Genomic DNA, 27,146 nt, shown 5'->3' with positions numbered 1-27,146 from the left:
GCTCAGGAGACTCCGCTCGCAAATGTCTCTGCGCTGTGACGGAGGTTTCTGAAACTCAGCCCTGCTTTCTTTTTCCAGGCATGTTACTATCAGATCCAGCGGGAGAAGCTGAACTAAAGCCCTGCCACCGGGAAGCCAGATGGTGCGCGGATCCGAGACTGCGTCCAGAGCTCAGCCTTCCCCAGGAGCCCAGAGCGGAGCCCCGCTGACCGAGCGGCCCCTGGGCTCCCGGGAGGGCCGTGGAGGAGAAGCCGGGAGGAGGCCTCGTGGGGCAGCAGGGACGGATCCCGCCGGCTCCAGGACCAGCTTGTCAGAGCCCACGTCTCGCCCTGGCGTTGGGGACGGGACGGGACGGGACCGCAGGCTCGGGGCGAGCTTCTTGGGCTTCTCGGGAAGTCTGAATGCTCTGAGGCTCTGGTTGTTTCCCTTCTCTAGAATCAGACCGTACCTTGAAACCACACTTTGCCGCCTTAAATTCTTTTCAATCATGTGTTTATCTTGTGTTTTAATAAGAGAGAAAAGAGAATTTTAGCCTGCACTTTTAACCTTTCTAAAGCTCGTCCCTGGAACCCACATGCATGGTGGACCCGTTCTGTGTGGTCGCCGCTGTCCCTGCTCATTCGTGACGAGGCGTCTCTGGATAGAAAAAGCGGAAATTCCGTCTCCCCTTCCTTACCGCGCTGCCAGGAAGGACGGCATCGACCGAAACTCAAACACTAACCGAGATGCTGTGAAGGCTGTGTGCGGGCCTGGGAGGAGGCTGGCCCGACCGAGAGACACGAATGGCGGCCCCGTCCCGCCCCCACTCCCAGGGAACAAAAACCAGACTGGTTGCACGTCCCCGTTTCAGAAGTATTATGACCCGAGAATCTCAGTGTTTTCCTTTTTTACACCTGCCCAGGGTGGTTTCAAGGGATTGGGGGGGTTCTGGTGTACGAGGACCGCCGTTGGCCCTTGTGCATCCAGTCGGTGCTTTTCTTCCTCGCGTCCCTTCCACGCGAGGGGCAGCTCCAGAAAACGTCCCTCCGGCTCGGGAGGCCAAGGAGCGCCGCGGAATCATGGTCTGTGCTCTCACTGTATCAATCAAAACAACTGTTTATTAAAAACTGTCTGGGAATGCCGGCTGTGTGTAGCAGCAGTTTTCATAATAAAACGTGTTCCTCTTTCTGAAGCGGCCGCATGCTTTGTAGGCCCGGCGCCGCCATCACACCGACGCGCAAGCGTGCGTCGCTTCCTGTTCCTACGGGATTGCCCGAGATAAACTTCTGAGAAGCGCCTATTGCGGCAAACACGGGTCACAGCAGTACAGAACTCGAGGCCCCCCAGGGAAGCCCGAAGCAGAGCGCCCCAGCCTCAGGACGGCCTTTTCTATAGGACGTAGGGACAGGGACAGGGACACCACGAGGAAGGGAACAGAGGCCGGCCTTAATTAGATCCCTTCGGGCGGTCGCTCACGTCCGCTACTACTCCAGAGGCCTTCGCTCTGGCCATCTTTTACTGCGATATCAGGAGGCGGCGGTTTGGTTAACAGACACACAAGGGCGGCCCTCCGCCTCCCGCGGGACCACCTCCAGCTTGTACCCAGCGGGCTGGGCTGCCCTGGGAGTAACTTTTGGTTATAGCCTTAAGGGCAAAAGGTGGAAGCAAGATTTGTTAGCACCCTCCATGGTAACTTTCTTAGCTAATCCCTATAATTTTATAAAGCAAACTATCACTTTGACTATTAACTCAGAACTAATGATTGTGCTATTAAAATAATCCTAAAGGCTAATACTATTATAATCATAAAAGGGGCTAGGGGGCTTCACACTCACATTTAAAATCAGTTTATACAAACCCTTTTTGACTCCAATCCCAGCGCCCCCAAATACACGTTTTATTCCTTATCAGAAGGCCAAAGTAAGAATGCCATTTTTTAGAAAAGTTCCATCGACATTTAGTTTTTTAAACCAGTTGCTTCTGATATAGGCATTCCCAAATGGAGCTCCCCCTTTGCAACAAAGAAAATGTTATGCAAAACCAGCTGACAAAATGACTGCCAGTTTATCCAGCGTTGTCCATCCATGCGCCCTCCTCATTTCCCCCGAGGAGGGACGGGTGCCTCCTCTGTTCTCTAGGACGGACCTCATCATTGCATTTAATCTCGTGTTTATTCTTGCAATATAGCAGTTCATCATCTTCCCTTTTTCTCAGAATTTCTCATATTCATCGTTTCTTTGGGCAAAATATCCTTATTATGTTCATAGTTGACACCTCGGTCAGCCATTCCCCAAAAGAGGGAATCTGACTCTGTGCCAGACATTGTGCTGGAATCACAGATCTAAAGCAATAAAAGGGCCCAGAAAGTCACGCTCAATCTCATTTTACACACAAGCATGGAAGCCAAAAGAGGAGACCCCTGATAATCAGCCAGCACATACCGAGCAAGCCTTTGAGAAGCGCCCTGTGAAGCGCCTCATCCTCAGAGACCTGCATCCTAGTAGGTCACTGGGCAAACATCAGTAGAAAGCCAGCTCCCAAGTCAGGTAGCTCTGGGTTCAAGATCTGCTTTTGACACATATTATCTTGTCTTGGGCTATTCCCTCCCAGACAACCCTTCCTCCAAGACTTACAGAACCGGTGCTGATCAGCATTGACAGTGAGAATATTCCCATCCAGAGTCAACATAGCAATGAAGTCGTAGGTCTTCTCCCTCTCTCCATCCCCTCCAAAAAAGAAGAATGAGCCAGGTATGGAGGGCACAAATACAGAAAAAGGATCAAATACCTGTTGGCAAGGGGCGGCCAAGAAAGGCAGCTTCTGTCTAGGGAAATACAGGGATTATGAACGAAGCCATAGCCAGAAGGCAAAGAATTGCCTGGTCCTGTGTGATAGGAGAGGAGGATTGAAGGCTTTTTTTTTTTTGAGCAAGAGGTGGAAAAAATAGGAGTAAAGTCAGAAAGCAGGTGCATGGACGTACGGCAGCCTGTGTCAAGATGCCCATTCCGGCTAGGGGTGAAGAGGAAAGAAACTGGCATTTATTAAACACCTCCTGTGTTCCAGGCACTTCATAATTATAGTCATGCACTCCTTACAACTCTGGGAAACTCGGGCTGAGAGGTTAAGTGAGCCCAGGCTCACACAGTTATTAGGAAGTGTCTGGTCTGATTTTAACTCGGGTTTTCCCAACCACAGACTCAGAACTCTTCCCCATCACTTAAGTGTCACCAGGTTGGGGTTTTTTTTTTCCCTTTTTTTTGAAAATATGCAGCTCAGATTTATTCATAGACAAATCAATAGAAATGAGAATCATCATGAAGAGGGGGACTGGATCTTCCCCCATCCTTCATGCCCCACTGCCCCCCCCCCCCACCCCATACCCTTTAGCACTTAGTCCCCCATCTGGATAATGGTCATTTTAGCCTATCAGGTCACCACCCTGCTCCCACTCAGACTGACAGCCTTCTAGCGACCCTGGGATGGAGGATGGAGTCGGGGCTGGGGTGGGGAGGAAATATCACCGAAGGAAAAGACAAAGCCAGGCGCAGTCACTGAGCACAATCTGAGGCTGCTTAGAAGTCAAGACTGACTTGCCTTGGTTTACCCTCAAATTCAGGGTAACTCACTGAACAGATAACTGGGTTGGAGTTTGGGAGTGGGGAGAGAAGAGCAGTTCTGAGGGAAGAGACAGATACAAGGTTGAGTAAGGCAATTGGGCAGAATAAGGAGTTGGCTCATGCATTCTAATAAGAATTAGAGAAGACTATAAAGGTTTTAGACCTTGAGGATGACAAGTGAATTTACCGAAGCAGGAGATAGAAAATCACTTTTGCTACCATTTTTGTCTTTTTTCTTTCTTTCTTTTTTTTTTTTTTTTCTGAAAAACAGTCAGAATTCTTCAGGGTCTACTTCTAATTTCCAATACCTACCAACTGCAATTAAAAAACAAAACAAAACACAAGACTTTCTGAGGAGAGAGAAATGAGCTAAATGTTCATTTGAGTTCAGAGCCACAGCTAGTGGGTACAAAAGGGATTATTTCTGATGGACAGCACAGTCATTAGCTACTGAGAATCCTGGGATTAGATTGCTTCAGGAACAAGATTTTGCCTCTTAGGTTAGCCTTATTTCCAAGGTTACAAAGTTTTATTTCATGTTCTCCTTTTGTAGCTTCATAAGAAAAGTGAACAAGATTATACCAGCAAGTTCTCTAGCTGCCACAAACTTTCTTCATCCAAAAGCCTATGTTCCCTAAATGTGACATCCTTAAAATGCTAGGATAGAGGGAAAACAAGAGGCTTGTTTACACTTAGCTGCGCAAGTTGGTTGAGGAGAAAAAATAATAAAGGGAAAAGGGAAAAATTAGCCTAACAGGTTCAAAAACTATTTGTAAAGCAAGAAATAGTCCAGGTCTTTTGCTAGTAGTTTTGAGGCGAGGTTTCTGTGGATTAGTATGAAGAGGATGTCCTGAGATTAGCTGGGGCAGGGAGGTGACTGACTCCTAATAGCTCACTAGGATTTTTTTCCTAAAGCTTTTCTTCAGGAGAAGACTAGCATCGTGCCTGCGGTATGTGATTCGTGTCCCAGGTAAGAGAGTATGCCAACTATTCTGCAGATGTGTAAGGTGATTGATTGATTCTTCAGGTCTTCTGTAAATGCGAGGTTCTCTCCTATCCTTAGCTACTGTCAGTAACATTCTTGGGAAACCAATTTAAAGAAAAACTACTCAGAACTAGAGCATATCTCTGGCTGGTAACTTGGGAAGGATAGACTTTGCTATGAGAAACTGTTTCTTAAAATAAGAATAACATAAGATGTCACAGACTGGGAGATGAATAGGGAGGGAAAATGACAGACAGACAGATGAGTGGATAGATGGATGGATGCATGGATGGACGGATGGACGGATGAATGAATGGGTACAAATACATACATATAGATAGATAGAGAGGGAGGGAGAGGGAGAGAGAGAGAGAGAGAAGGATGGATAGGTACAAATAGATATGAATAGACAGATGGATAAAGATAGAAATATAGAAGCAAATATAGATAGATGCATAGAGAGCTAGGTAGAGACAGATAAAAAGTTACAGATAGCTAGATATATAGAAAGATTAGATAGATAGATAGATAGATAGATATCCTAGTCCCAACAAAAGAATATCAGTCCATTTGCACATTGTAATTTCCCCCCTGCAAGTTTTCAGGTACTTTTCCAAATACAATTAATTGGCCATAATAGAAAGCATTTTAAGAAAATGTACATGGTGACCAAGATAGATGTTATTTGAACGAAGTCAGGTATTTCATCACATTTTTTAAACGAAATACTTATGATTAAAGATGTTTAATGCTTGTGGGAGCCATCTGTCTTAGGAATCAGCAGCATCTGGCAAAAAAGACATTGCATCTTTCACAGAAGGCACTCTGCTCATTCAAGCTCCAAAGTTCATACTCTTATGTGTTATAAATAAATGGGAGAGAGAAGGTAAACTGGATACTACCACTGTTAATTGGGTGACAACAGTGGTAGTTCAGATGTGTGACTAGTGCAAGATCGCCTGAGTCTTGCCACCTAGCTAGATGTTGTGACACCTCCCTCCTTTATAATAGTGCCCAGGCAGAATCCTTCAGGTCAGTAGATGGTATCCCTTCAGGTCCCACCTGGGGTTGATTAATGATGGATATTGGGCTCTATTAGCCTTGGACACATTTATCTGACTGCGTTGCTCCCTTCCCAGAGAAGTGATGAAACAACCACTCCAGGAAGGTACTTGAATACCTTTATATTTAGCAAAGAAGGAGGTATTAGGAAGTGGGAAGAGGAATAGGGAAACCCTAAACTAATTTTGATAATAGTAATCCATCAGAGCTGTAGGCAGGTAAGTGATTCTGGCTTGTTATTAGCTCCTCTGGCTCAGCTTGGCCACAGCCAAACCAGAGCAAGCAAGCTGTTGTTTGATGTCTTTCAGCTTCTTCTTCCTGCTAGATGTTATGCCTTTACAGTCTTCAGGAACCACCCCTTTTCCACCCTCTTCTTCTTCTCCTGCCCACTTCCCGGATCCCTCCCGGGCCCTGGGATACCTAGATATCTGAAGATGGTTTGAATTCCTAAATATCTAGGGGACAGAAGAATAGGAGGATTCACAGTCTGGATAAAGGTTGGTATGTCAATGAGGTACAAGACAGGAGTTCTTGCAAGGTTGATCCAAGCAAGTCTCAGATCCCAATAAACCAGGGTCTACAGATCTCAGGTCCAAGGGAAAGGGAAAGAACCCAAAAGCCAGGGCTGCTGGGGTATTTATACCCCCCTGGCCAACTGCTTTCTCCCCTGTCCTCATGGCCTCTGGGAACATTCTGATGTCCAACGGTCTTCACCTGTCAATCAACGGTGAGACTCTCTGCTCCCAGAGTTTCAATATAACATATGGAGCTTGCAGTTCAAGAAGAGAAGGCTCCTCAAACACAAATAGCTGGAATACAAGTTAGAAGGAGAAAAGTACAGAGTTGTGATCAAATGGGAAAGAGAATCATCATGATAGACTGCAAGGGCAAAGATGGCTGTAACCTTAATAAACAACTGGCTGTTTCTCCTAGTTATGTATTATTAGTTGGAAACTGTATTTCATTAGGTATCAACTAGAACTATTAATTTTCTCATCCACAAAAATGGCATTTTGTTAGTTTGTACCTACACAGCTAACTAAAACAAAGCCTTCACTTGTGCTACGTTGTAAATGACAATTTTAAAGATGTGGTGGAGAAAGGAAGTTAAATCAGTGGCATAACTAGGCAATTTTACTGGTGTAGGTGTAGGAGCTTTAATACTGGATGGCTCATAGAACTGCTTTTGATTCATCCAGGTCACCAACATTGAAAGTTGGGCAGAGGTTGCAAGAAAGACCCCTCTTGATCTATAGCCAACATCACATAGTCCTCTGTTGGCCCAAGGACCAGGCACAGCACCATTACTGTAACTAATAAATCAGTATTTGTCAAAGCACACTCCCCTAGGAGCCTCAAGGAAGAAATTATTCTACATTTATTACTTTGATATCTCCTTCCAGAAAAAGGAGTTTGTTTTTAGAAATGTGATAGAGGGGCAGCTGGGTAGCTCAGTGGATTGAGAGCCAGACCTAGAGATAGGAGGTCCTGGGTTCAAATTTGGCCTCTGACACTTCCTATCTATGTGACCCTGGGCAAGTCACTTAACCCCCATTGCCTCACCCTTACTGCTCTTCTGCCTTGGAACCAATACACAGTATTGATTCTAAGACAGACAGTAAGGGAAAGGAAGGAAGGAAGGAAGGAAGGAAGGAAGGAAGGAAGGAAGGAAGGAAGGAAGGAAGGAAGGAAGGAAAAGGAAGGAAGAGAGGGAGGAAAAAAGAAAAAGAAAGAAAGAAGAGAAAAAAAGGAAGGAAGAAAGGAAGGAAGGAAGAAAGAAATGTGGTAGAGGGGCTGGAAATGAATGGAGAGGTAGGAACTGCCCTTTTGCCCTCTTTTTGACTGGACTTGTGATTTTATCAGTTTAAGAAATTCTTGGCATGTTGTCAGCTGATCTGAACATAGTCTTAGAAAGTTTGTCAGAGGCACAGAGAGGTTAAGGGGTTTGCCCAAAATCACAGAGGCAAGACCCAAACTAAAGCTGGTCTTCTATTCTCTTTGCCATGCTCTCTTCTAAGGCATAGAAATTCTTGGCTAGGTCTCTAGTTGAGACCACAGGCAATCACCAGCACTATCTCCTATCTGGCTTGGGTTGAGTGACTTTCACCTTTTCCCCATTCAGTGGTGTTGCCCACAGAAGCTCTGGGTTTGCCTCATTGGAGTCAGAGGACAACAAGAACCATTAACATGATTGCAAAAAGCATTTTTATTGAATGGGGATAACCTCATGCATCGCCATAAATAGAAAGAAAAAACCCCAAACTTAATGATGTGTATTTGTAATTACCTAGAATCATGTCTTTGGAGCAGAATTGAGAAAATACACAAAATAAAACCTCTTCTTTGTCCCCATAAGCATTTCTCCATGAACAATGACAACTTAGGGCAGCTAGGTGGACAGAGAGGCAGATCTGAAGACAGCAGGTCCTGAGTTTAAATCTAGTTGTATGAGCCTGGGAAAGTCACTTGATTTCAATTGCCTAGCCCTTGGAATGGATACTTAGTAAGAGTTTTTTAAAAGCGAACCAAAAAAATGACTGCTTGAATTTCATTCATTTTGTCAACTTTCTTGGTATTGTAGCAAAAAATCCTTTCCCAAATAGGTCTTAATCAATGATACATGTAAAACCTAGTTGAATTGCTCGTTGGCTATGGGAGGGAGGAAAGAGGAGGGGAAGGAAAGAATAGGAATCATGTAGCCATGGAAAAATATTCTAAATTAATTAATACAATTAATTATTTTAAAAATCCTTTCCCAGAAATCATTGGTAATATTGTCAAGTGTGTTATCCTACAAGACTAATCAGTTCTTTGACTTGAGACACAGTGTACAGGGAATGACTGTGAGAAATGAATAATGACAAGACAAAGTAAGGATACCCAAGAAAACATTAAAATCAACTTTGCCCTTTCTTTGGAATGAAGTCATTGCAGACCCTGAAATTAGCAGGCACATTAGCCATATAGCCAATAGCCATAGAGCCAATCCCAAGACCCACAGACCCACCTTGCCCATTCTGGGACAAAGGACAAGAAAGTGAGGTGGAATCTAACAAGTTCCCCTTCACTTTGCATCCCTATTTTAGGCTCACTGGATGAAGAAGTATACTTATTAGCCAGCTCAGATCACTTGTTGCAATGGTGACTGATCAGTCTCTGATGATCCTGAATTATATTCCTTGTGTGAACTCCATATTTAAGCCTAAATCTATCAATAATCCCTAGAGCAATGGAAAAAGGTGTGTTAGTTTGGGGAAGCTAGACAAGTATATACATTAACAAGTCATCTAATTACTAATTAACATGCTTTAGCTAAGAAAGATGCAAATAAACCTTCCCTCCATCCTACTGTCCCCAGAAAGCATTGTCCTCTCTCTCTGTCTCCCTCTCTCTTTCCATGTCTCCCTGTCTCTGTCTGTCTCTCCTCTCATTCTCTTTCTCAATCACCTTCTGTCTTTCTATCTCTTTGTCTCTGTCTCTCTCTGTTTCTCTCTGTAGGTGTATGTGTATGTGTGTGTCTTTCTCACTCTCTGTCTCGCCTCACTCCCTTTCTCAATCACTCTCTGTCTTTCTATCTCTCTGGCTCTGTGTGTCTATCTGTCTGTCTCTTCTCTCATTCTCTTTCTTGATCATTCTTTGTCTTTCTATCTCTGTTTCTGTCTCTGTCTTTGTCTCTGCCTTCTCTGTCTCTGTCTCTCTCTCTCTCTCTGTCTCCTTTCACTCTTTTTCAATCACTGTCTTTCTGTCTTACTCTCTCTCACTCTCTCTCACTGTCTCAGTCTCTCTATCTATCTGTCTGTCTGTCTGTCTGTCTGTCTGTCTGTCTCTCCTCATACAGCCATAGCCATACTTGGAGACCTCAATGCCTCTCTTCTGTTTTAATGCAATGACCTCCTAAATGATCTTCCTCCCTCAAGTTGCAGAACTGATTTTTCTAAAGCACAGGTCTATCAGTGTCACTCCTCAATCCAATGTGTATCACCTCTAGGAGGAAATATAAACTTCTTTTTAGCATTTAAAGCCTTTTACAACAACATAGTCCTAACCCACGTTTCTGACTTTAGTATATACCCTTGTTCTTGGTCAGTCACGTCCAATTCTATGTGGTGCTCTTGGCAAAGACACTGATGGGTTGCCATTTCCTTCTCCATTATGTCCACATTTTACAGATGAGTAACTGATGCAAATAGGGGTTAAGAAACTTGTCCAGGGTCACATAGCTAGTAAGTGTCTGAGGTCAGATTTGAATTCACATCTTCCTAACTCCATCTGGTGCTTTTTCCACCTAGCTGCCCCTTAGTATATCTTACTTCCCTTCAAATACTTGATGATCTATACAAATTGTCTCTATGTTGTTCTCCATACATGACACTCCATCTCCTGTTCCCATGAATTTGCAATGGCTGACTCTCATTCCTGGAATGAACTGTCTCCTATCTTTCTGCAGCCCCTCTAACAAATGACAATTTCTTTCTTTCTCATCTTTACTGACTTGGTGGGTATGAAGTAAATACTGAGAGAAGTCTGGATTTTTCTTCCTATTATTATTATTAGTGATTCAGAGCAATTTTTATGTATTAGTAGTTTAGAATTGTTCCTTTGAAAACTGCCCTTTCACTTCTTTTTTTAAAAACCCTTACCTTCTATCTTAGAATCAATGCTGTGTATTGATTCCAAGGCAGAAGAGGGGTAAGGGCTAGGCAATGGGGGTTAAGTGACTTGCCCAGGGTCACAAGCTAGGAAGTGTCTGAGGCCAGATTTGAACCTAGGACCTCCCATCTCTAGGCCTGATCTTTCACCTTTTTTTTATCACTTATCTACTGTGGAATGGCTCTTGGTCTTACATGTGTCTTTCAGTTTCCTATCTGTTTGGATATCAGATCCTCATCAGAGGTATTTAATGCAAAGATTTTTGCTAATTAGTATCTTGCTTTCTTGTTCTAATTGCATTGATTTTGATGATGCAAAAGCTTTTTCAGGTTCATGTAGTTATTATGATCTGTTTTATCTTTTATAAACACCCCTGTCCTTTGTTTAGCTATATCTACATCCATTTTCTGAGGTCAGAGCTCATTCTACTGAGTGCTCCATATGAACTATTTCCCAGAAACCTAAAGCCCCTATGTCCAAGAGGGCCAATTTGACAGCCTTGACTTATAGACCACATTGAGTTGTAGTATGATTAAAAAAAAATGCAACCTATAACCCAGAAAGTCTTCCCTCTAACTAACTGGAGAATTAAGATTAGAGTTCCTATCTCTTCTTTTTCAATAGATTTTGAATTTCCAGGGAAAGACTATGCCTCCTCATTCTATTTTGATATTACTTCATCAATGTGAATTCCTAGTGTGTAAAGTTCCATATACTGATGCAGATGGGCAATTCATCTCTAATTTATAATCTTAGACAGTTGCATAAAGGCACAAAGGGGTTAGATCATCTTCCTGTGATCAAAAGAGTAGTTAGATGACAAAAGATAGGACTTGCCCCAGGTCTTATTGAGTCTCAGTGTTATTCTTCATAGCACTTAACATATTCATAAATATTCAACAAAGCAGAAATATTGAAGGGCACATATTTGACCACCACCCACCAGTGTAGAAGCTCACAATAAAATGTATTCTATGGCCCTGTGTATTAAAAATAAAAACATCAGCAGAATATATCTGATCCATGAGCTCTGCTCCTTTAACCTTCTTGATCTCTGTACAGATCTATTTGAGGAAAAATTCTGAAACAGGAAACATTATGAGTTTTTTCTTTTATCAAGAGCATCAAGGTTTAACACTGAATGGCCATATTATTTTATGAACTTCCATTGTGATGGAGGGAAGGATGGGAATAGTGTCATTTTTACTTAAGTGGAATTTTACTGTTGATATGTTTCCTAGGTTTAACTTCCCTTTGGAAAAGGAAATTTTCTTCATACAGAAAAAGGAGAGAAATCACCAGACAAGAAGATCATGATGGAGCTGCCAACAGTCACTAGTCAGGAGAATGGTACATATCTCTGGATTGCTGCTCCAGACCTGAAAAAGTCTTAAAATTTTTATGTTCAACCATATTATTAAGAGAAAGAGGATTGATTTGGTGTCCAGTAGATCAGTTTTGAAACTTTCCATCTTACTTCTTCTACTAATCCACTTAAAAAAAACACCTTTATCTTCCATCTTAGAATCAATAATGAGTATTGATTCCAAGGCAGAAAAATGGTAAGGACTAGGCAAGGGAGGTTAGGTGACTTGCCTAGGGTTATATAGCTAGGAAGTATCTGAGACCAGTTTTGAACCCAGGCCCTCTTCAATTAATATATCATTTGCTACGATGTGTCCACTTCTTTTATGGCTGCCCAATAGATGATATAGAATGTAGGAGTTGGAGTGAGAAATAATTGTGTTCAAATCCTACCTCCAATACTTTTTATTTTTGAGATTGAGACTTCCTATCTCACCTAGACTGGAAGTACAGCAACTACTCATGAGCCACATCCCAACACTGCTCAACATGGGAGATTTAACCTGCTCTGTTTTTCTAACATGGACCAGTTCTCTCCTCCTTGGGTAGCCTGGTGGCTCTCTGCTCCAGAGGTTCACCATATTGGTTAGTCTGGACTTCTGATTGGTGTTAGCCCACTCCCTCTCAAAACTCCTAATTTCAAGAGATCTGTCAACCTCAATCTTGCCAGTATAAAGGACTATAGCCTTGCACTAGTGCTTTCAACTCTTCCATTACCTGTTAACTATAGAATTTATATTAACTATAATAAGCCACTCAACGAATCTCAAATCCATCATCATCTGTAAATGGAACTAATAATGTCTATGGCACATCACAACGTCTATGATATGTCTATGGTACATCACAATATTGTTGTTATATATAAATTGTGTTGTATAAATATAAAGCATTTTAATAACTTAAAAACACTATAAAAGTGTATCTACTAATAGTATGTACAACTCTGGATATTGCATTAATTTTATGCATTAAAAATATATTACATCAGGGGCAGCTGGATAGCTCAGTGGATTGAGAGCCAGGCATAGAGACGGGAGGTCCTAGGTTCAAATCTGGCCTCAGACACTTCCCAGCTGTGTGACCCTGGGCAAGTCACTTGACCCCTATTGCCTAGGGTTTTTTATATACATATATATATAAGAATATATAATATATATTATATAATTCCCAGCAAAATAACCATAGAATCAAATGAGAAATTTCCTTCATCCACAGAGTACTGGGATTGCTTGGAAATATATTTCTGATGACCTTCTTCGAAGTTGGAATCTTCCAATGACCACTTCCAATAAAGAGTTTCAGAAATGCTAAAAGGCCCATAGGTTTCTGCTTTTGATGGAGGGAGAAGAATTGGGAAGAAAGTAGGTACCATCACAATAACCCAAAGCATGGTACGATGGAGGAAGGGCTCGTTCTGTTTTCCTGCAGTACAAGCTTCATCACATTATTACATTTTTGTCCACAGAATTATGAGTAAGAAGTTTAGCTCAGGTGGCAAATTGAGGTACATAGACAGGACACAGAGGCCAGTCTTAGTTAAACAAGCCCAGCAGATGGGAGAGAAACAAGAAGGAGGCACAACAGAAGGGCAGGAGAGAAGAAGGCTCAAAGTAAGTGAAATTAGACTCTAGGACAAAGGTGATAGATACCTTCATGGCACCCATACTGTGTTACCTGTCTAAGGCAAAGCCCCAATCACCCTACTTAGTTATGGCTCTGTATCCTACTGTTTATACTTAATACTTGGCGCTCTCTCTCTCTCTCTCTCTCTCTCTCTCTCTCTCTCTCTTTTTTCCTCAGGTCTCTCTCAGATTCTGAAACTGGTACTGAAAGAACTAAGTCTGTTCTATAGCAGGGATGTCAATGGAGTCAGTCTTTTATACGATCTTCTCCATTCCCCTTGGCTGCAGGCTCTTCTAAAGGTGAGCACTCAGATTCCTTGCAGATTAATTGCCCCAAAGTGATCCTTGCTGGTCTTTGTATTAGGTTAGGAGACTTCCACTTGAAAATGATTCTAATGTGAAATTTCTAAGTGCAAAGAAGTTGTCTCCACCTATGGGAGCTATTCAAGTCATCCTCTGCTAGTATTTTTTACCAATGAAACCATTTAAAAGAGATTTTCCTAATAACAGCCCAAAATCAGATGATCTGAAGCTATTGCCGACCCTCAGGGTCTTTTATCTTTGAAAGTTATTGTCTCAGTGCATAGATGGATACACAATGTCTTGGATGTGCATTTAGATGTGTGTAAATGGAATTAGCTCATCCTCATTCATTGTTAGACTCTAGCCATTAGAAATAATGTCACCCCACCCAACCATGGGGAGGGGAAGATTAGTTACCCAAGTGACAATTCAGAGAGAAGCCACTTGAGGTCTCAGCAGAGATCCTTCAACACCAAGTTCAAAGAGCCCACTGCCTCCACAGGAAGTTACCATCATATTTAAAAGATAGCAGCTTTCATCACTTCCTGCATCCACCTCTAATTTCAAGGGGACAAATGGCAGCCTTAACACTGTTTTGGACTGCCCAAAGGGCAGTCCCTTGGGGTGACATTATTTCTGATGGCTACTGTCTAACAATGAATGAAGATGAGCTAATTCCATTTACACAGATGACAGTGGCAGTATCCAATGGTCTTAGATAAGTAGCTAAACTCCCAGAATACTCCACTAGAAATGAGATACAACTAGGGTGGAGCAATTTGCTCTTTGTCCTGGGATGCCAAATTTTGCAGGCTTTCAGAAACAACAGAACTAATAATATGGGATTAGGTCTTAATCAATGATACATGTAACAACTCCAGTGGAATTATACGTCGGCTACCGGAGAATGGGGTGGGGGAGAGGGAAAGAACATGAAACATGTAACTATGGGAAAATATTCAAAATACAAAAATACCAAAAAAAAGAACTTCACATTTATTTAATAAGGATAATTAGTTAAAAGAAGCTACTGTTATGTTTTTGCTTACTCCTCTCTTTCACTTCCCTCACCACCTCAAGCCTCCCCACTAAGAAACTCCTTGGTGTCTTGGGATTTCCATTTCCCCCAATTCCACTGAAATGGCATTCTAGTTCTTCTCCCTCCCATCTTCTCAACTGAAGGCATGTTTCATTCAGCTTGTTGTGGTATTTATCCAAAGTGGAGAATTCTTCATTGTGGATCTGCTGCCAAGTGTCTGCAAGTTATACAGCCAGGATCCTTCTCTTCTGGCTCTCTATTCCTAAATGGTCAGACCATACTATTCATATAATGCCTTTGTCCCCTCTGTAGGTTTATGAATGTCTCCAAGAATATATCACAAAGAAGCCAGTCCCTGTCCTGGCCCAGGCACAAGCATTATCCTGCGAGGTAAGAGAAGGATCCAGAAAATGATGCAATAACTACTTAACCCCCTTCTAACAACAACAACAACAACAACAACAACAACAACAACAACAACAACAACAATATATATATATATATATATATATATATATATGTATATATATAGTGTTACCAGATAGAAGTGATTAATTGATTAGGGTGATTTGACTAGATGTATCTTTAATATAATTTTCACTGGGTTTTGAGATATTTCTAGTTTGCATTAAAAGAGGGAAGGGAGAAAACTCACCTGCTTAATCTACTCTAAATTATTCAACTTGATAACATACTTTTAACTAATATTTTAGAACAAATGAATCCATTTTTCTTCTCTCCCTCTTCTCATTCTCCTATGCATCCCTCAAAACAACTTTGATTATGATCCAGTCTGAATAGTTGAGATTTGATTTTTTTTTTAGTGACCATTTATTAGAGACTCATGAGACTAGAGGGAAGCACCTCCATTCTCTATTCCAGCAGTTCTAACTCATCTTAAATCAGATGCATGAGAATTTTTCTTTTTCCTAAAGTTTTGTATTCTTTATTTATGATGTCCTTGAACAGTGATGCTTAGCTAATAGATTAGTCAATCTTGAGATAGAAAATGCTATTTCGAGGGACTTATGAGAAAGAAAATTAGCCACATTCAGAGGAAGAACTGTGGGAGGAGAAACACAGAAGAAAACCAACTGCTTGAACACATGGGCTGATGGGGATATTATTGGGGATGTAGACACTAAACGATAACTCTAGCCCAACTATCAATAATATGGAATTAGGGCTTAATCAGTGATACATGTAAAACCCAGTGGAATTGTGCGTGGGCTAAGGGGGGTTTAGGCAGGTTTGAGGGAGAGAGAAAGAACATGAAATATGTAACTAGGGGAAAATATTCAAAACAAAAAATTTAAATGAAACTTTAAAAAATTGGTTGCCCTTAACCAACATATTTTAGTGCTCTTGTTCTTAAATTTAAAATGAGTTTAACCCTGTCTAAAACCCACCTCACCTCTATAACAAAATAAAGTTGTTTTTAATTTAAAAAAAAAAAGAAAAGAAAATGCTATTTCCAAGGAATGAAGTCTTCCATAGGAGACTTACCAAGATTTCTTCTAGCCCCAAACAGATGTATAGGACAATTATAAGTTTTTTGCCTGATCTATAACTGGAGAAACTATGACAGTTTTGCCTAGGGCAGGGGACTCATATTTGTCAGGGACTCTTTTAAGGACACAAATAAGATAAAAAGTAGAAACCATCCCTGTAGTCTTAGAGAAGGAACTGAGATAGTCTTATAGAACTGTCAAGAAGGGTTCAAAGTCTTGGGGTTCAAGTCAGTCCCACCCCACATCATAGCTTGCTCCTTCTGGAGTGTAATGAATTAAGGACTTTGCCCAGACCTTGACATAAAAAATGAACAATGAGAGCCTCTAAAGGAGGGGCCCCACTAATTCTTACATAAGGATGCTTGCAGGTCAAATATTGACTTAGTTTTAATATATAATATTGTCTATATTTCATTTTATTTTTATTAATTGTGTTAAATTTTTCCCAATTAAATTTTAACCTGGTTCTAAACACACTGGGAAGTGTTGTGGGCCACTGGTCTGACACCTCTGCTTAACATGGCTGGGATGGGACTCCCTAAAAAAGGAAGATAATCAATTTCATAAACCCTGTCATTCCGTTAACCAGGTGGTGGAATTATTGCAGGATGTTCCTCAGTCCCCGGAGGTCCAAGAACTGAGACACGTTCTAAAAGCCAAACACTTCCAGGCAAGTGCTGTCACCTGAGTGGGGTGGATGGTTGTGTTAGAGAGCTAGAAGAGCCCAGAGGGCACCCACTGGAAAAAGGAAAGTATAAATCAAGGTGTGGGCAAAATGGCTCTCAGAAGCGGAGTCTCATTATCACGGACAACAAGAGGAATGCATTTAATGTCACAAATTTTTAGAGCAAGAGGAAACCTTAGAGATCAAACTTTGCCTTATAATTATCAGTCTTTTTTTTTTTTTTAAGAGACACTAACATATTTGAAAGCGTACGGATCCTAGACTATAGAGCTAGAAGGGACCCTGATGGTGGTCTAGACTGACCACCTCATTTTACAGATTAGAGACAGAGTCCTCAAAGGTTACTCGGACAGTAGCTACAGAAACAGCCTCGGAATCAACATCTCCTGACTTGGAATGAATGCTTTTTCTAGGATGTCTTAATACAAGAGGGGTTCTTTCAAGCTTATTGCAGTCTCATTGATTGGACGTGACCTGGTCAGGTGTTAAGTCGCTTTGGCATAGGATCATGGCATCCTAGATTAGAGCTGGTGAGATCAAGTTTACCCCCTTTCATTCTACAGATGGAGAAACTGAGGCTGAGAGAGGCTAAGGGACTTGCCCAAAGTCCACGGCAGGAAGAGAAGGGTCCAGATAGTGCAGTTTCTTCTTCTCCACATTCTTTTAACAACAACAAAAAAACTGATTCATTTTTTTAAAATGTCAGTTTTGCCAAATGAAACCGATTCAATGAAATGGGATGCTTTGCATGTACATGCCATTTTGACGGGGTTTTGACCCGCCTCTGTGCTTACACATCATTTAGAAGGAGAAAGGGAGGGGGGGGGGGGGAATGACAAGATAGAGCTATTTCAGGTTATTCCAGTTGAGCACGTATTTTTATCTCCTATTTTAAGACAAATTTTTCACGTCTTCCTCTTCCCTATTCCTTCCCTATTGCCCCTCCCAAAAGAAATGTGTTCCTGGATTAGCAGGATTTTATTGTAAAAAATAGCAATAATTTTTATTAGATGCAGCGCTAGTCAGTGTCCGAGGCAGGTTTTGAACTCAGGTTTTTCTCTGGCTCCAAGCCCAAGGCTCCATCCACTGTACCATGCTGATCTTAATGCTTAAGCATCGCTGTTTCTCCTCCTCAATGTTACGCAGCGAGTAATAAAGAAAGCAGTGGCGGAAGGTAACCACTAGGTGGCGCGGTAGACTCAACTTTGGACTTGGCCAGCCTCACATGATTCCTAGCTAATGCAATCTTGGGAAAGTTACACATTTTGTCTGCCTCGGTTTTCTCATCTATTTTAAAAAAAGTAGGCGTGGGGAGGATAATAGAGCTGACCTCCTGGAGTTGTTGTGAGGATCAAATGAGATAATATTTGTAAAGTTCTTTGCAAACTTTAAAGCACTATGTGAATGATTTTGATGATGATGATGATGAAGATGATGATGATGATGATGATGATGATGATGATGATGATGATGATATTGATGGAGGAAGCATTCAGAAAGGTGATGATGGAGTCCTGAAGAAAAGAGGGGTAGCAAAAATAGCTCTCCCTCCCTTCATTTCGCTGGCAAAAATCTCCCAGGACTGGGAAACAAATTGTGATTGACAAGAACATTTCCTATAAGGAATGAGGCAACTTGGAAGAATTTCAAGTTTAGAATTAGGTTTGAAAATACATTATTATAATAAATAAATGAATAAAGCATTTATGAAATGCTTACTTTGTACAAAGAATCGTGTGTACTAATATACTGACTGTGTAATGGTGATCAATCAGCTTTTGGAGAACACTTTCTGGTGCTTATGCACACTGAGAATCTCAATTTCCTTACGCCATGGCATTTGGAATACAATATGGATGTCAAGCATTTAATGTAAAGAGTAACCATTTATTATCGGCAATCCAAACAGCATGAACAAAATTAAACTGTTTTAAAGGTTCCAATTAGATTCTGCCCATTAAGAAAACTCTTAGGAAGAAGAATAACAAACCCAATGATTACAGAAATGTTAAGTGTTTTGTCATCAAAAGAATCTGATCACATAGACCCTCCTTTGTGGTGTAGGATGATGGAAGACTGATAGATCTGGAAGTAGAAAATCTGAGTTCAGTTGTTGACTTGAACTCGCTCAATGTTTTTGAGCCTCAGTTGCCTTATTTGTAAAGTGATGGGGCTGTAGTATTTAATTCCCACGTTCTTTCAAGCTCTGCATCCATGATTCTGTTTATCCTTCACTTGAGTCAATAGATACAGACTAAGAAGACCATCAAGAGGTTTCTACCAGTGTTATGGCTGCTAGGGAATGCACCATAGTGCTAATGTTTTCTTTATAGTCCATAGAATGCTACGTGGTATTAATGTTTCCCATGTAGAGTTCTCATAATTTTGTGTTCTTGTCATTATTGAGGCAGTGGTTTAAATGTAGAGTCAGATTTTGCTCTGACTCTACTCTGAGAAGTCAGAGACTCTACTCTGACTTTGCTCTGAGAAACTTGAGATCAAGTTTCTTTTTCTTCAAGTTTTATTTTTTGCATAACAATCATTTCACCTAAACATCCTCCTCCACTGAATTCTTCTTTATGCTGAAGTATTTAAGCAAAGCTTACCAATATGGCAACCACATCTAACATCAAGATATCCCATTCCATTTGTGCTCCCAACTCTCTATTTAAGAGGAAGGTGTGTTTCTTTGTCAGTTCTATAGGAGCAAAATTGTTATGCTACATTTTCCACTGAAAATTACATTATAATTCATCAGAGTTCAATTATTCTTTTCTTTTTTTGCCAAAATTTAGTTATTGGAGAAAAATATCTTTGAGAAGGAAGCTTTCCCTTCTGATTAGCAATAGCGAAAGAGATATACCTATAAGTGTTAAAGAAGGAAAGTGCATATACTAATGCTAGTTACTGTGTTAAGCAGTTTACAGATATTATCTCGTTTGAGATCCCTGTAGCAGCCCTAGGTGTTGTTATCCCCCATTTTACAGATGAGAAAATGGAGGTAGTTTGTGTCCAGGATCACTTAGTCCAAGATCATAAGTTCTTAAAGTTGTATTTGAACTCAGTTCTCCGCACATGCTAACCATTGTATCACCTACTTACCTACCCGCCTATTAACCTTAACTGGTTAAATGTCTTACCTAGAGTAAGCCAGGACTTCCTCACCCTGAGAGTAGCTCATTATCCTCTCTGCCATACCATTTCTCTCAATAGTTTTTTCTCTTAATTTGTAACTTTTATGGATGTCTTTTGTTTTAATATTTCCTTTATTTCCAAATATATCCTTCCTCTTTCCTCTAACTTAAGATCTACCATGTTTCTTTGAATTCCCAAGAAATGTTGTTTCTTACTGTATGAGAACATTCTATTATACTACATTCAGGCTGGATCATCTTCATGAGTTCAAATCTGACCTCAGAGACTTATACTAGCTGTGTGATCCTAGGCAAGTTCATATAGCCTTGTTTGCCTCTGTTTCCTCATCCATAAAATGAACTAGAGAAGGAAATGGTGAACCTCTCTTATATCTCTGCCAAAGAAAACTCAAAAAGGGTCACAAAAAGTTAGACATAACTGAAACAACTCAATGACAACAACATTCTCATGCCACAATTTGTTCAGTCATTCTTCATCTGATAGGCACCTCTTTTGGGTTTTGTGGGGATGTCAAAGAGTTGATAGTAATATTGTTTAATATAGACATAATATTATAATGTATTTATAATAATTATACATAATATAATACATAATAGTAAAATAATTTTATATATAAGTTTTTTTAACCCTTACCGTTCCTCTTAGAATCAATACTAAGTATTGATTCCAAGGCAAAAGAGTAGTAAAGTTTAAGCAATTGGAGTTAAGTGACTTGTCCAGGGGCACATAGCTAGGAAATGGCACATTTGAACCCAGGATTTCCTATTTCTAGATGTGGTTCTGAATCCACTGAGCCACCTAGCTATTCCCTTGATGATCAGTTCTTCCTGTCATTGACTTCCTTAGGCATCAGCATAGTCTATTATCGGGCATAATTCTAAATTATTTTTCAGAATGGCTGAACCTATTCATGTATCCTCCATCAGTGTATTTGTAAGCTCATCCCTTCAAACACTGACTGTTTCCATAAAAACAACTTTGCTAAATGAGCTGCTTAATTAACACTTTTCATATAATTAGTAATTTGGATTGATCTTTTACATGATTGTCACAAAAAAACTGTAACAATCAGAAGACGACATAGAAAGATCTGTTAGTCTCTTGCTTTAACTGATATCCAACCCAACAGCCAAAGATTCTCCATCTGTTGAGTTAGGAAAGCTAGGACCTAGAATATTTTATAATTCAAACTCGACTTGTGCATTATGGGTTATGTTACCTGGCTTCCAAGAAATGAGATTACCACGCAGAGTCAGAGAAACATGAATTTTTAGTAGGAATTAGTTAGTGGGAGGACCTGCGTGCTGTGTGCCACAAGTCCTATTGTTTAGGGTTAACCGACTTAGAGGATGCACAGGTTTCCCAGAATGATCTCAATTTGGTTTTTTGTTCTCCTGTCCCAGGCCTTACTCAACGCCCATGATACTGTGGCTCAGAAAGATTTTGAGCCAGTTCTTCCCCCACTGCCCGATGACATCCCTGAGAATGAGGAAGCTTTGAGGATTGTCTGCTTGGTGAAAAATAAGCAGCCCCTGGTAAGAAAGTCTTTTGATGTTTGAATTTTGAAATGCACTATGGAAATGAGATTCTCTTTATAGGTGATGTAGACACTGTGTGTCCATGGTTGGCAAAAATAGAACTACAAGCATTCAGAAAATTTGGAGGAAAATTGTGTTAACAGCCATAAAAGGGTTCCCTGTTTTTAAACGTGTTTATGCTTTTGAAAATAATGAATTTCTTGATGTTTGCCCTGACTAGAAATTTCCATTGACTGTTCTCTGGCCAAGCAGCAAGGTATAAGATGTAGGAGATGTATGGGTCCTTTTTCTCTTTGTTTTGGCAATTGACTTGTTGCTTTTTTTAATCACTCTATTACAAGTCATTTAATTCAATTGACCAAAGTTCTTAGAAAAGTAGACAAGAAAATATCTTCAAATTTTCTTATACTGGAGAAGGAAATGGCAGACCACTCCTGTACCTTTGCCAAGAAAACCTCATGGACAATATAATCCACAGGGCCATGAAGAGTCAGACATGCCTAAACAATATTCTTATGAGAGATGGGGAGATGCAGACCAGACAATAATACAATTAGACAGCTTAAATTGTTAATGGTTCTATGTCACCTTGGCAGGAGGCCTCGAGTGCTCCAGGGATCTGTATTGGGCTCCAGGTTGTTCTCACATTTTTATCCGTGTTTTGGATAAAAGTACATAGGGCATGCTAAACAATTTGCAGATGGCTCAAAGCAGAGATGACACTGAATAACAAAGTTAATGTCTATAAGGACTTCAACTTAAAGCATTGGGTTAGATTTAAAAATAAATAAAATGTAATAGGAATAACTGTGGAGCCTTATGTTTTGTCTAAGAAAATTACTTCCTAAGTATTGCTTAGGAAAATTGATTCCTAAGTATAGAATTGAGGAAAAAATGTCTAGATAGAGTTCCTCTGAAAGATATCCAGCACTTTCAGAATATTCAATATGAATCAGTAGTAGGATGAGGCAGTCAGAAAAACAAGCCATTCTTGGGCTATGTTAAAAGAGGTAAAGATTCTAGGGATGAGGAGGTGAGAGCTGCTCTGTACTTTGCCCTGGTCAGAGTATGTATGTAATGTACATGTATGTTTTGCTGTGGATACCACAGTTTATAATGGATATAGATGAGCTAGACAAGTATCCATCCACAGAGGAAGGTACCAAGATGGTCCACGGCATATGAGAACCAAATGACGGTACTGGGTATGATTTGTCTGAAGAAATAAAGACTCAAGGGGAACATGATACCTGCATAGTATTTAAGTATTTTTGAAGAGTCATCACATGGAAGAGGGATTAGTCCCCAAAGTAAATGGTAGAAGCAGCAAAGAGGCAAAATGAGGTTGGATATCAAGAAAAACTTCCTAAAAATGAGAGCTGACCAAAAGTGGAATGGGCAGCCTAAGGATGGGTGACCTCTTGTTGAATATGTTATAATAGGTTTTCTTAAGACCAGATGGCTACAGAGTTCCTTCCTTTTTACCTTTAAAATTCTATGCATTCAATTTAGTATAATCTGAAACTCTCTCCCTTGATTATCTCATCAATTCCCATTGGTTCATTTATCATCTCTGTGATCTCTGTATATATTACCACCAAATCTATACATCCAGCCTTAATATATCTCCTGAAAAAGGTATCTCAAGCTCAGCAAGTCAAAAAGTAATCATTTGTCTTCCCAAATTCCTTCCTTTTCCTCCACTTTTCTTTATTTCTGTTGCTTGAAAAAGTTTCTTTAATTCATTTTCTTTTATTCATTTTTATATGGTTTTTCTTATCCCAGATGTTAAAGATAACCTTGGAGTCAGTACAGACAACCACACTAAATTAAAAACATGTTCTGTGGTTCTCTTTTGTCAGGGTGCCACCATCAAGCGCCATGAAATAACAGGGGATATCATGGTAGCCAGAATAATCCATGGTGGACTGGCTGACAGGAGTGGTAAGTTGGAACTTTGGTGGTGTGTGAATGTGTGAAAACTAAATAACTTCACTTTTCTCTCCAGAATGCTTTGGGATCAAATGGTGACCCCTTGGGAATTGAAGAAGTGCCCTTGAGTGGCTTAAGCAACCAAGGAGCAAGGTCACTCCAAAGGATCTAGCTCCTCCTCTCTAGCATCTTTCACCAGTGGCCCTGCCTTCCCTGCCTTTAAACATACATATCCTCCATCTTGAAGATGCCTGCTTTATCCTACTGCCTCCTAGGGACTCTCTTCTTTTGTTTCTTCCATGAGGTCAATCCTCACCTCCAAAGGTGGGCATATCCCAAAGCTCTGTCCTAAATCCCATATTTTCCCTTCCTTTCTTTCTTTCAAGAACTTATCCATGTTGATGCCTTCAATTTAATATTTTAATACTTTAGAGAACTGGTGATCTCATTCATATGAGTTTTCCATCCACTGGAACAGATTGAAGACTGTACTTTGGTTATGAGGTACATGGTATAGTGAATAGAGTGCTGTACCTGGAATCAGAAAGATATGGGTTCAAATCCTACCTCAAGCACTTATTATTTGCTATGTGACCCTGGGTAAATAAAATCATTTTTTTCTTTGAGCCTCAGTTTCCTTATCTGCAAAATGACTTAATAACCTCTCAGGTCCCTTCCAGATCTAAATCTTTGATTGTGGGCTACTTTGGAATTGTTTCATTCTTATTCGTGTCTTTCTATAAATCCTCCAAAAGAGATCTATCTAACCTATTAGGAATCTGCCTTGGTTTTATGTTTGTATATTTTCATAATTTCAATATGCCTTATAGGCTATCCATCTTGTTATTCTTCACTCCCCTCCTTTTTTGAACTTAAGAAGCCTTGATATGATAGTATTGATAGTAGTTCTACAATATAAATTATGATAACAGTAATATCTACTAGGAGATCTGCCATATTGTTTGGACGAGTTTTTCCCAAGGTGTTTGCCTCTGCAGACTAGCTTAGTTTTTCCTTAAAACTTTTCCTTAAAAGTTTTGGAGCTGGAGGGCAGCTGGGTAGCTCAGTGGATTGAGAGCCAGGCCTAGAGACAGGAGGTCCTAGGTTCAAATCCGGCCTCAGACACTTCCCAGCTGTGTGACCCTGGGCAAGTCACTTGACCCCCATTGCCTACCCTTACCAATCTTCCACCTATGGGTCAATACACAGAAGTTAAGGGTTTAAAATAAAATAAAAAAAAATAAAGAAAAAAGTTTTGGAGCTGTCCTCAAGACTTAATTAGCCCCTGTGTACTAAGACTTGAATCTTAGACCCTGTGGACCATAGTACACCAAATTCTTCTGTCCTCCACTACCTACCAAAATCTGTTCATTGTTTATCGAATCCCTCTCTCTCTCTCCATCTCATCCTCTGCTGTCCCTTTCTCCTTTTGCCTACAATCTTTCCCAGTATAAAGATCTTTTCCAGTAAGTCCTGTCTTCTCATCATGTAGCCAAAGTATTTAAAGTTCACCTTCAGTATTTGATCTTCCAGTGAATAGAGTAAATTAATTTCCTTAAGTATTGACTGATTCTATCTCCTTGCTGTTATAAGGATAAATTAGGAATTTGGGATAATTTAGGGGTTTGGTAGTAAATTCACTTAGCTTAGCTGGTAATCAACTGGTTTACTAACAACAGCAACTAAACCCTGAAGAAGATAAAGTATATCCCATTCTCAACTCTCAAAGGTCTTCTCCAGCATTACAAATCGTGGTTCTGGAGAAGTAATTACTGGAACAAGTTAATTTGCTCTTTTTTAATTATGAAGTGTGAATGAGTGCAGAATCTTATATCTAGAGCCAGAATAGACTCCATTCATTTCATAGGTAAGTAAACTGAGACCAAGGAGATTAAGTGGTTTGTTTTAGGTTACCTAGGTACTAAACTTCAGAGATAAGATTTGAAAGGACCTCCCCCACCCCCGCACTCCAGAAAATATGCCAGTATGCATGGTACAATGAGTAATAATGATGATGGTCACCATCATTACGAGCCAGGAAGAACTCTAGCTTAGGAAGGTCTTGGGGGGAACAGTAAGGGTGATGCTTCAGAAAAGCATAGACTGCTATGCACTAACTATTTATTTCAACAAATTTCTTAACATCTGTGAAAGCATTATGATAGGTTCCATCTAAAGAGGCTATGTCCAGAGCAAGGGAACTGATGAGCAGGTCCACTCTACTTTGTCCTCATCACACCACACCTGGGGGATTGTGTTCCATTTGGGATGTCATAGTGTGGGTAGAATTTGACAAGTTGGAGTGGGACCATGGTATAAAGGAAAGAGCACTAGAATTAGAATCAAAGAACCTAAGTTTGAAACCCAACTCAGCTATGTACCTGTGTGACCTTAGACAAGCGATTTAAATTCCCTATGCCTTTGTTTCTTCATCTGTAAAATAAAGGGGTTCAATTAGATGATTTCTAATTTCCCTTCCAACTTGAAATATATTATCCTGTGACCTAGAGGAGGGTGATCAATAAGGTAAAGGGATTAGAAACCATATTATACAAAGATTAGTTGAGTGAACTAGAGATACTTAGCCTAGAGAAGAGAAGATGGGGAAGGAGTATGGAATGATATGTGACTTCAAGTATCTGAAGGCAGTTGACTTATTGCCTCTGGTCCCAGAAGACAAAAGTAGGAGCAAGTCAGGATAAGGAAATATCTCCTGAACATTATTGCTATCCCCAACTGCAATGACCTCAGGCAATTGTGAATTCCCCTTGGTCACCAAAGGTCATTAAGCAGAATGTTGTAAAGAAAATTTCTTTTCAGGCATAGGTTAGACTGGGCAGCCTAATAGATCTTTCTTCACCCTCCCATGATATCCTTTGATGTTATCCACTTCTGTGAAAAAATTTCTTTCCTTCTTTTTCACCCATTTCTGTTTATGAAACTTTTCTTTATACCCCTGAGAGCCTCAGGTATCCTTCTCACCTACCCCGAACCCCAACCCAATCATCCCATCTTTGTCTTATGTTTCCATTTGTCTAGGGCTGCTCTATGCTGGAGACAAATTAGTGGAAGTGAATGGCATTTCAGTAGATGGACTTGAACCAGAACAAGTTATCCATATCCTGGTATCAATCTTTGCTTTCCTTTTTTCTCCTTTTTTTCTGAAAATTTAGCTAAGGGGTGTTATGGAGACAGAACTGGGCTAGTGGGGAAAACCTGTGTCTAAATTTGGTCTCAGACACTGACTAGCTATTTTACAATGGACAAGTCACTTAAACCAGTGGGGTCAAACTTAAAAAAAGAGAGGACCCTACATAAGTATATTTGAAGGCTGCATGTTGATTTAGTTTTTAAGTGCAATGTTATTTATGTTTCATGGTGTTTTCATTCATTTTATTAAATATTTCTGAATCACAATTCAATCAAACTCAGGAATACACACTGTGTGTTGTAACCTCTTGTTTGATAGCTCTGACTTAAATGTCTATCTGACTCAGTTTCCATATTTATAAAATGGGGTTAATAGTTAATAGACATTCCATGAAGTACCATGATTATATTTATTTGACCACTTATGATTGCTGTATGTAGTGGTTGCTGGCATCTGCTTATACTAGGTTGATCTATTTGTCAAGGTTCTAGCTCCCCATATATATATATATATATATATATATATATATATATATATATATATATATA

The 27,146-nt window shown here is 40.2% G+C and overlaps 2 protein-coding genes across 2 annotated transcripts in view; both read left to right on the top strand.

Moving 5' to 3' along the window:
* ALS2 (alsin Rho guanine nucleotide exchange factor ALS2) overlaps window positions 1–1,148 on the top strand; it is a 64,885-nt gene extending 63,737 nt beyond the window's left edge. The window contains exon 33 of the mRNA XM_044670642.1: window positions 79–1,148. Coding sequence (XP_044526577.1) covers window positions 79–117 — 39 coding nt within the window. The 3' untranslated portion in view covers window positions 118–1,148. The remainder of the gene's footprint in view (window positions 1–78) is intronic.
* The window catches only part of MPP4 (MAGUK p55 scaffold protein 4), a 59,605-nt gene continuing 32,598 nt past the window's right edge, over window positions 140–27,146 (top strand). The window contains exons 1-12 of the mRNA XM_044669401.1: window positions 140–403; window positions 557–852; window positions 914–1,061; window positions 1,191–1,377; window positions 2,375–2,479; window positions 11,575–11,643; window positions 13,462–13,583; window positions 14,938–15,015; window positions 16,726–16,806; window positions 21,381–21,512; window positions 23,378–23,459; window positions 26,487–26,572. Of these exons, the coding sequence (XP_044525336.1) occupies window positions 140–403; window positions 557–852; window positions 914–1,061; window positions 1,191–1,377; window positions 2,375–2,479; window positions 11,575–11,643; window positions 13,462–13,583; window positions 14,938–15,015; window positions 16,726–16,806; window positions 21,381–21,512; window positions 23,378–23,459; window positions 26,487–26,572 (1,650 nt within the window). The remainder of the gene's footprint in view (window positions 404–556; window positions 853–913; window positions 1,062–1,190; window positions 1,378–2,374; window positions 2,480–11,574; window positions 11,644–13,461; window positions 13,584–14,937; window positions 15,016–16,725; window positions 16,807–21,380; window positions 21,513–23,377; window positions 23,460–26,486; window positions 26,573–27,146) is intronic.

This window comes from Gracilinanus agilis, chromosome 3 (assembly GCF_016433145.1).
Source record: "Gracilinanus agilis isolate LMUSP501 chromosome 3, AgileGrace, whole genome shotgun sequence".
NCBI lineage: Eukaryota > Metazoa > Chordata > Mammalia > Didelphimorphia > Didelphidae > Gracilinanus > Gracilinanus agilis.
The sequence above is the reverse complement of the archived record's forward strand: the minus strand, read 5'-3'. Positions and strand labels throughout refer to the sequence as shown.